This window comes from Phaseolus vulgaris, chromosome 6 (assembly GCF_051622355.1).
Source record: "Phaseolus vulgaris cultivar YP4 chromosome 6, ASM5162235v1, whole genome shotgun sequence".
Classification (NCBI taxonomy): domain Eukaryota; kingdom Viridiplantae; phylum Streptophyta; class Magnoliopsida; order Fabales; family Fabaceae; genus Phaseolus; species Phaseolus vulgaris.
In genome coordinates, this window is record NC_143503.1 from 21,583,751 (window position 1) to 21,595,095 (window position 11,345).

At 29.5% G+C, this 11,345-nt stretch overlaps 1 protein-coding gene across 1 annotated transcript; it reads right to left on the minus strand.

Moving 5' to 3' along the window:
• Nucleotides 1–1,493: 1,493 nt before the first annotated feature.
• LOC137831254 (uncharacterized) lies at nt 1,494–10,155 on the minus strand. Its single transcript, XM_068638850.2, has 9 exons — nt 9,719–10,155; nt 6,975–7,046; nt 5,895–5,984; nt 4,849–4,891; nt 3,802–3,908; nt 3,408–3,503; nt 2,562–2,752; nt 2,366–2,435; nt 1,494–1,901 (listed from the first exon to the last, which is right to left on the minus strand). The coding sequence occupies exons 1-9, from the start codon at nt 9,908–9,910 to the stop codon at nt 1,791–1,793; spliced, it is 972 nt and encodes a 323-aa protein (XP_068494951.2). The 5' UTR covers nt 9,911–10,155; the 3' UTR covers nt 1,494–1,790.
• Between the last annotated feature and the right edge of the window lie 1,190 nt (nt 10,156–11,345).

Consider the following 11,345-nt stretch of genomic DNA (forward strand, 5'->3'; position numbering starts at 1 on the left):
GTTTGAATCAAGGAATGTGCAGGGAAGTGAAGGAGAGGATATACATGTGAATAGTAAATATCCTCTCCCCTCAAAATGAAGAGATGTAGAGGGAAAGTTCAGCATCCTTTATTTCTAAATTTACCCTCATTTGAATGTATTAGTATTTTAAAAAATTTATTGTACAATGTTTAAAAAATATATATATATATATATATATAAAATGAAGAAACAAATCATAATAAATTTTAAGGAAGTTTTAAGTTTATTTATTATTTTATAAAATATTATAAATCAGTGTAAAAAAAATATAGTTAAACAAAATCTTCCATTTATATATTAGTGATTAGGGTAGATCAGATGATACCTATTTTTCAAGTTCTAATCAGATATTTTATTAAATATGGTTGAATTTAATTTTTTTTAAAGAAAAGAATATACTATATCTAATTAAAATTGAAAATATTACCTGGATTGGATCATGGTCATCACCAAAAGGTTATACTAAACATTTTCATTTTATTTTATACTAAATATTTAATTTATTTAATACAAAAAAATCACTAAAAACAATCCATCACTTAAAATAATTTTATTCTAACTTAATTATTCATTAGAAACTGAAAATATAATTAATATATTAAAATATGTATTATGTTATATTTTTGTTACTGTTGCATTTTTTAAATTACTTTATTGTGAAGTTTTTTAATATTAAAAAATAATAATTTATTTTATTTATATAAAATGTAATTTATTTTTTAATTTCATAGTATACGTTTAATATTTAAAAAGATTATTTAAAATTCTGTTTTTATTTTTATTTTTGTTATGTTTATATTAAAATATTTTTATATATAGTTATTATGTTTATGAGTTATAATTTATTTTATTATAATTTTTTATAAAATTTTGTTCTATTGTTAATTACGTTTTATTTTTATTGTTGTAGTATTTTTTATTTTTCATTTCTAGAGGATTTTTAATATTAAAAAATAATATTTTTTTTATTTATATAAGATTTGATTTATTTTTCAATTTTATTATTTAAAGTTCTGTTTTTATTTAATTTGTTGAATACATATTTTTTTAATTATAATTTTTATATTATACATATTTACATTTAATATATATTTTTTTAATTATAATTTTTAAATCTACAAAATATGTGAAAGTTTTTCATTTTTAAACAAAAACAACTCATTTTATTATTAATTTTTTAATAGGCAAGGGTTAATCTGTAAAGTAACATTTCACACCTTTAAAAGAAATTAAAATTCCCTCATAACCATCACATCATTCACAAACTCTCATAAACTTTCCTCACACATCCATCCTAATATACCCCAATCCAAACACTTTCACTTTCTTCACACTTTCCTTACACATCTACTCTCTCAAATCCTCACACATCCCCTCCCTAATCCAAACAGAGCCTTAAGGTGCAATTTTCTCCTTATAGACTGTGGAGTTGAGAAAACCATAAACAAGAATTGCGTTTATAAAAAGACACCTTTAAAAAATGCATTTAACTTGATTGGAATATTTGATGATTGATACCAAATGTACCTGCTAAAAAAGCTCATTAAGGAGTAAAACCCACCTCAATGTCTTGATTTAAGCATAACTACACAATGGGTATAAAAAACCACCTATAACAAAAACATATAAAGAAAAATGTCTTTTAACTAGATTTCCATGCATCACTAATTACAGGCTTTTCCTCTGACCAACCAAGTTTCATGAGATATGGATATAGCCGGACCCCAAAAGGGATGATAGCAGCAACCAGACAAGATCTGTAACCTATCTCAGGTCACAATCATATGATCGAACCCTCCTCCAGCTTGTAGTGCAGGAACTCGATTCACTCCAACATTGTGAAGCAATTGTTGTAGCCACCTCCTAGTTGTGGGGTCTTCCTGAAGAAACAAAACCGTGACAGATAATGTAAGCAAACAAAGCGTGTATTTTGGTACAGGAGAAAACTTAAATGCAATTATTTAGGTACTTCTAGTGCTATTTTCAAATAAGAATCAGTTTCATTTCCATAGTCCCAGTAATAAATTTACATTAAAGATTAACATAGGTTCCTTGGTCAAATGGTGTCGTTTTTCAATTAAAATTGGAATTTCACCTTCATAATCCGCATCATAAATGTTTACGTTAAAGGTCAACATAAATTCCTAAGGTTAGACTCTAATTTTAACTAAAAGAACAACACCAAAAACACTTTAAAGAAAGTGTGTCTACATTGAGCTATATATAGAATTAACTTTTCTAGTCATTTCACTAGAATCTCCTTCAACTTATGATTTCTGTAATCCAGTCATTCACTCTATTCATTAAACCAAATATGTATATCACAGGAACTATAAGTACTTACACGAAGGCAACTGCTGAACGTAGCATCTCTTAACATGTCTGGTAGACAGCTTCTTAATGCATCACAAGCCCTGTTTTAACCAGAGCAAAGTTTAATTAGAGACATCCGACTTGAAAAGAAAAACAGCCGACAAGAGGCAATTTACTTTGAAGGGATGAAGAGGGAACAACTAAGTAGTTGCAAATTAGTAACTAACCTTGGATTATCTGACAGGCGAAGATAGCACCTAATGATATGCTTCAGTAATCGAGAGGAGGGTTGCTCAGCAAGAGCTGCCACCATGTTCCCCAAAACTCTACCTACCGCAAAAAAGCGCTCGGCTGTAGTACAAATGTAGTCCAAGCCAACATCGTCCAAAAGAATTTTTTGAACAATAAATGTTGCAACCTGGGGTGGTAGAGGTTTCATTAGACAACCATGATCCATTTTACTATTATTTATGTATATATAGACGATCAGAGAGAGTGGCAACTTATGATGACCAAGTGGCTTAATGTCTACAGAACAAAGGAGATCGAGAGTTTACATCTTTGGCATTCATAACACAAAATCGTGAATCTATGTCAAATATCTGGCTTTAAGATCAAAAATAGTATTCAAACTCATATATTACGAATGCCAGTGCTCAAATTACATCTTATAAAATTAAACACGACAGGAAAATTTCAAAGCCCTGTGACATAGCTATAAGCTTAAATTGAGACCAGCTGCTCTCTAAAGGAAAAACAAGTGTCAGAGATCAAAGTAGTCTCCTCAAGTAAAGGTTCCTGTGTCAATTTATCTTATGCTATCTCAGTAATAACATGTGAATGCATAACAGATAAATCATAAATGGGTTGTATTAGAACGAGCAAGATAGGGTCACATAAATACACACATGCTCACAAAAAAAAAAGTGCACATACACATGTTGATGAAACAGACCAGAAAAAAGTGCTCAAAGAAATATGAAGGAAACAGAAACTAAATCCAATTTACCAGACAAATAATGTGATGACATACGTTTACCAAAGACTAAAAGTATAGAATCAGTAAACTCAACTGTTTTGGATAGCTCACTGCCCATTTCCATGGTGCGCAAGCACAGAGGAATTATTTCTGTTGAAAGAAGGAAACTTATAACTTCTGTATCATCAACCTGATCGATAAAAATCAGCCAGAAAAAAAATTGTCACAATTGACAAAACCACAACATTTTAAATATAAATTATAATAATAAAATACATCAATGATGTAACATGACAGGGGGACTAAACTTTGTTTCTTGATAGTAGTGAATAACCATGCTAACAAATTGGATTTGGGGATTTGTGTAAAAAATGTGGTGATAATTTCTTTTTAAAAATTTGCCATATAATCATCAATCATGTATATTGTCATATCATATTTTTCTAGTAGATATTTTGCACCCAACAGAATGGGCAAGGAAGAAATACCTTCACCAACGCACCAATGACACCAAGACTGGTAAGCCTCAAGTACTCAAATGGTCTTGACTTGCTTGTTGTATTAAGGAAGGGGTACAGATATAAAGGTATATGAGCTGCAGTGGAGAAAAAAGCAAGTGCAACAACTCATTGTATGAAACATCAAACACTTCATGTACTATTCTTTAACAAGCAAAAACTGGAATGGATATTGTGAAGTAGAAAGTTCTCATTCTTATTCAATACAAAAAAGGTAATATAAAACTAAATGCTTCTCGCCAAACAGGTTTAGTTAGAAGTGTATAGATATTGGAAGTACAAAATCTAACACAAGTAGGTAAAAGTTATGCAGCTAAACAGGGAAGTCAGGAATGACCTACAGATAGTGGGAGAAAGGAACTTGATTTTTAAGCAACACAGGAAGTCCTAAGATGAGAAAGACTGACAAGATTCACTTTCAGTCATAGAAGCTATATATTGGATGGAAGATTTTCAGTAGATCATCTTAAAAAATCATTCAGGATAAGATATTCTCCAACCCATGTTACAAATCAATTAAAAACAAAACAGACTAAACCAAAGCAATCAGCAATTCAAACATATGCATTATATTACAGTGAACAATTTCAAGAAGAAGGAATTAAATTTACAAAAGAGGATGTATGCATCTGTTTATGCAGTAAAAAAATATCATAAGCAGAATCAAATTAAAAGCTAATATTGACAAATAATGTAAACCCAAAACAAAATTATTGACAATTCAATCAACTCCCTAAATCAAAAGTCCATATGCCATATTTGAGATTTAGCTCATGAACTTGACTTGTATTATGTCCCAAAAATGCTCATCTGGACATTCTAGTTTCCAGTGCTTCCCAATTCATTATATTATCCAGATGGCATCAACGAAATTAAAAAAAGCTGACAGCATCTTCTAAAGCACTACTGTATATAGAAAAAATATCGACACTATCAGAGTGTGTAACAAAAAGGTGATCAGTAGAAAATCAGACAGAAGTTCAAAGTCCTTCAGATGAATGACGAAAGTGACTATACCATTGAGGAATAGCATCCTTGTATCCGGGTGAGATGCTACACACTGAAAAAATAAATTACAAGGGAAAAGAACTCAGCAGAATTAGTGTTTTGTTTATTTTGTTCATAACATACTTTGAAAGGAGAGAAGTGAAAAGATAAAAGAAAAAGTATGATATTTATGATAATCTCATTTTCTAAGCAACTGGTTTTCAGAATTAAGAAGCTTAAAAAACAGTAGTCAAAAATGTTTTCTCTTTTCTCCTGTAAAGAAACAAAATAACCTGGCTAGCATAATGTATTCTGTTGTAGTCCTTTTGAGATTAGTCAATAATATAAATTTAATAGAAAATGCATGCTGAAATTTGATACTTAGTTTGGGAGTATTTTGGAGTGTGTTTTGTTTGTATATATTTGTGTGTATACATTGACCAAGGCTGACTAACCAGTCAGAATCATCTGGCATGAAGATATAATTCTACTGTAGGGCAATGGTTCACACTTCATTGATGTAATCGACTTAGTGTGCTAGAGCCAAGAACCAGAATGTGGTTAAAAGGGTATTCTATGTTTTATATATAGGTTATAGGTTATGCCTCCTTGACATTTTGCAACAACAACCAAGCTAATTCCAACTATATGGATGAAAGGATTCCATATTGTTGTATTGTTAATCACATCCATAGACAAACCAATGACTTCCAAAGCCTTTTTAATTGTTTTGCTTATTATATTTCTGTTTCCCTATACCTCATCGATTCCATCTGCTTTACTCTTCTTAGTAAGGCTTTTACAAGTCTTCTCCACACATGCACAAACTACTTAAAGCAAGGTTCTAACATTTCTTCTACTACAGGTACTATCCAAACTTTCTCTGTAGTAAATTCATTCCTAATCCCAAATGTAGGGTAATTGGCATCATCTATGTCCCTCGACAATTTTTTGAATAATTTTAAAAGTCCAAAACTGCAAGAATACGGTAGTCATGTAATGAAGTTATTCACTAAAACAAAATGAACGTCACAGTAAAATACAGAACACAACTTGATAGAACAAAGTCATCTGACCTGAAGAAGAGCAAGAGCATTACACACTCGATTTGATTGTGCAGGAGTAAGATTTGGTGGTGAAAGAACAGGATAAATTGATACTATTTCCTGAAACAAAACAAAAAAATCAATTCCTTGTAAGTGGAGGAAAATTGTGAGGAAACTTGCTACTGGAAAACAATGAACAAAAAAGCAATGTTTAAGGAATGAAATGAGACACAATTTTTTTCAAGGACACAGATGCAATAAAATATGAAATCAAAATAAATCTGGAGAAAAAAGAATGAGAAAAATTAAATCTACAATGCACATGGCTGCAGAGACTATAAAATACAACATCTGAATTAAATGAGCAATAACTAATAGTACGTTTAGTTTGGTTAAGGGGAACTGAAAGAAAGGGGAGAAATATTTTAGATTTAACCTCCTTTTGGTTCATAAAGTTGGAAGGGAGGGATGATAAAGGGGCTGAAATCCTTTCCTTCCTATTTTTGACTCAAATTCAACATTGACAAGATTTGAAACAAAGGGAAAACAATTTTTATTATTTGGACTATGCAACTAAGTTTCCTGGAGATTTTATTTTCCCTACCATCTCTTCTATTACTATTGAGAACAGTATAATGGTAAATTCTTCATATGTTTCCTCCCTTCTCTTGAACCAAGCCATACAAGGAAACTTCTCCCTCCTTAAGGCTGAAAAAGTGCAGTTTGCAGAGTATGCTAAGTATAAAAACTTATTAATTACCAAAAGAATGATTAGCTTACATATTAAAATTTAAGACCAATTTATAAAGTTAACAGTTTTAAACAAGTTTTGAGTTATATCACACCATCACAATTTACTTCTATCACCCATCAGCTTTTATAAAAATAAAAATTTGGTTTTGCAAAGGAAAAAAATTCTAAGCAACATCAACTTATCAAAAGATATAGCAGATCAGACTAAATAGAAAAGCAATAAAAGCACAAGGATAAAACAGAAATGTAAAAATGCTCAAAATTTTACAAACTACATAAAAGTTCACAAGAATGATTAAAGCAAAGTATGGTAAACGATACAGGAAAGGAATATGCTACTCAAGTCAGATAACGTACCTGCAAAAGTGCAGCAATAGTACCAAAAGAATTCCATAACAAAGGAGCAAGATCTTGAAATAGCTCCCTCTTCTAAAATGAGAAAACAAGAAAGAAAAACATTGATCAGATACCTCTATGAGTGCATCAGCAATACCAAAAGTTTCTCTCTAAAAATGGTATGCTACTAAATAATTATACTGATTTACACAATAAGAACAACCACCAAGCCTTTTCCTACTAGGCAGGGTTTGCTAATCACATGATGTCATAATGTTATATTGTAAATCATGTCTTAGATTAGTTACACACACGTTATATTTAAAACTTCTAATATTATTTATCAGAACTTACATATTTTAATAAAGTACAAAGGATTTATAGTTGAAATCTGGAAAAAAAGAAAAACTGAACACAATGGCTTACTGAAAAACTGAACACAATAGGGTCATTAAACGCAAAAAAAAAAATATCTTATTGAACCACTTAGACCCTTTACAATCATGTTAGTCATCATTTTTGGGGAAGGTCGTCGATGTTGCAGCGCATGCAGCTGTTTTTATGGTAAGAGATTATGACCAGACTATTTGATACAACTATCTATTCACAGTTTTGGTCCATCATATTCATGCATTTACAATTCATGTAAACGATATTGATACTCTTAAAGGGTGTTCTATTTTCTCGTAGTTCACGATTAGGTACATATATGACTTATCTATATAAATTATGACAAAATAAGGCTTTACAAAACTGGTTTCTAAGGCATATACTATAATTTCATCATATTTTTAGTCAATCTGGAGTCACACCCCCTCGCGTTGAGGATAAACATTCTGAGTGTGAGACTAGATATTTGTGGATGGAATTTGACCATATCTCTAATAAATGAGAGAGGATGGTACATTAGAGCACCAAACCACAAAAGTGGGATAGTTATTCTAATAATTTGTATATATTAATATTAAATAATTAATGTTTTTTAACATATATATATATATATAGTTTGTATTATATACTATTGTTTAATTATATCTATATTATTTTTACTTATATATATATATATATATTTCTTATTATTATATTATTTAAAAATTTACCATTGTTTAACAGCATAAATTATTGGATTTTGTTTCTGATACCTAAAATATTTTCTTTAATTTTGTGGTCCCTAACCAATTTTTTACTTTCATTTTGGTCCCAAAAGCAAGTTAGATAATGTTTTTGAAAAATAAAGTGCTGTAGATAACACTTCAGAGACAAAAGAAAACCAAAATGATTATTAAGAATGAAAGAGTTTAAAATAATTTACCAGCGACCATATTCAACTCGATAAAAAACATATTCAACTCTTATCTACCTGATTATATTATGTCATGTTTTATTTAGTTTTTATTATTATTAGTTAACTTTTATATTTTAATATTCTTTTTAATTTCTTAAATCATAGATTATGGTTTATTTACTTTATATTATAATATAATATAAAGAAGAATTCACCAATAACAAGTTTAAATCCACCCATGTAAATATGGCACAGGAATGTTGAACTCAAATTGGCACAACTTGAGGTTGAGGCCCAATAGATAAGAAATGAGAGAAAAAACACATTGAAACCCTAAGGACCCGACCCAATAGGTTCTCTCTATTAGCTATTATCTAGTACATTCCATCTGGGAGTAAGAGACCCCGGACAAAACACAATATGGAAGAGTGAGAGGTAACACAAAAAGTATGAAGGAAGTCCTAAAGTGTTTGGTGAGGCAAATTTCCCTTGACTTCAAAACACCACATAAATGTGATAGTGATGGCCTCTCTCCTCGGCTATTGTGGCGGGTTTAAACACAACTTGAAAATGTTATGTGTCAGCCTTGCCACGCCTCACCATGATAGCAGTGGCTAATGGTAACCATCAATGAGTCCAAACAACAGCTAGCAAGCGGTAGCTGTTTACAACCATCAATAAGTCCAAAACAACAGCTAGAAAAGTGGTGGCTGTTTATAACCGTTGATAAGTCCAACAACAGTTGATAATGAGAGTGGTGGCTATTGATAACCATGAATAAGTCCAACAACAACAACAGCTAGCTAAGATACACTTTTAGAATTTGAGTTTAAGCCTAAGTCAAATTCACCAAACTGACTATAAAATAGAGAATTGTTTCCCACTGTAATTTGATAGTATCACTCTAGTCAATGTAAAATCTCAAACATCCCTAACTCATTCATGTCACAAAATCTAAAAAAGGGAATTAATAATATGTATGTCAAAGCCATGAAAACAAGTCACCACCACCAACTTTTTGGTCCTGATAAGGATAATGTGATTGCCATTACCCAACACTTTTGCATATGACAAGGATCCATCACAGATTATCCACTACATGGATCATCCACAACTTAAACCTCATCTCTTCCTATCTTTTCTTCTCAAACAAAAACCAAAATGATAAGAGAGAGAAACAAACAAGGAAAACAAAGCTTCAATAAGCACAAGACCGTTATCCTAAAGCTCCTCAACAGCACAATGTCTCAACAGTTAATTAAGTTAATTAATACACACAAAATAAAGAAAGAGAAACAAGTTTCGATCCATATTCACAAACAGAAAAACAAAACAAACAATTACATACAAAAAGAAAAGGAACCCTAACTACATATCCAGAAAATCTAGACAACTTCAATTCACCGTCATAGTTATTCAAACGACAAAAAATTGAAGCAGAAACTTGAAAGGGCAAGTAAAAATGTTAATAAGAATTAACCTTGGAGAGTTCCAGAAGCGCGTTTTCTCGGAGTTCAGGGTTGCTGAGTTCCAGTACCAGTTGCTCCGCCGATGCCATCTTCCGATCTTTGCCGGCACCTGAGCCCTGTGACCCGGCACCACTCGACGAAGACTGTGGACCGCCGCCACCGAAGGCGGCACCCATAGACAGCGATTGGGGCAAATTCGCCATTTCGAATCGCAATTCACTCTTCTTGAGTTTGGTCTTTTTTTATTCTTTGGGTTCTTTCAAAGAGAACAAACTTATAAAGCAGTTTTGAAAATATAATAAGGGTTTTAGGTTTCAAACCAATTTTTTTTTTAGGTTTTTAAGTTCAAATGACACATCTCTTGCATGCAATAAATGAAAATGTCATGTGTAAAAGATGGATTGGTACTTCTTTTAATGAATTTGTTTGTTATTTTCAATGAATTTGCATCTTCTTTAGAGCAAGTATCCAAGGAAATGAAAGACAAAAGCAAAGAAGAAAAAATGAAATTAATAGGATTTATGATTTTTTTATTAATTTGAGTTATTAGGTAATAAATATGTATGTTAAAGTTTAGAAAATTTACTTTTTATGGATACATTAAATTAAAAAAAATGTTTTTATCCAATAAAGACTTCAATATTTTTAGTTATTGTGAAATAAACAAATTTCAATTTTGATTTCCAAAAAAAATATTTTTTATCTTCTAAAATTTAAATAATTTTTTTTTGGTTTTTCTTATTTTAAAATTTAAAATAACTAATTATAATCCTTAACATCAATATTAAAATGAATAAATAATATATATTTATAAATTTTAAGGTCTTTCTTAAAATAATTATATGGTACTAAGGCAAACATGTACTTATTGTTTTACTATATTATATTAATTTTGATAAATTAAGATTTAATATATGTATTAATTTTAATTTTATACATTTATTTAAATAAAATTATATATATATATATATATATATTATTTTGTATATTTGATGAACAATATATAATTCCAACTATTGTTAAAACAATATATGAGAGGTATACATGAAAGAGGAAGAAAAAAAAATTGTACCTTAGACTAATGATGTAGGTTGTTAATTTAACTTCATAAGTACTCTATATTTCATTATTTTCTTTCTTTAATTTTTACATATAACAAAATAAAATTTGAAGTTTAAAATATTAAAATTTTAAAATATAATTAAGACATAAAAATTGTATGCATTCTAATAATATATTATCATAGATAATTTGAAATAGTTATTTGAATTTTGATTATCATTAGATAAAAGGTAATTATTTTCCAAATTCAAGATTAAAAAACAAAGAAAAAAGTAAAAAAAAAAATACACGAAATACAAATTTTAAGTCTTTAATAAATATGAAGAATTTCTGAATAATAATTTTTTAATTTTAATTTCTTAACTTATACATTTCATATATTAGTATATTATTTAATTATTTGTAGTAATATAATAAAATTGTAGTGCTTATATAAATAAATGTTTGTGTTGTGTATATTCATTACCCGAATTCTTGATGGAGATGTGATTTTCTATATCAATAAATCTAATGAAATTTAATATACTTAATTTATTAAATAATATCAATACATTAAAAAATTGTCCTTAAAATAAT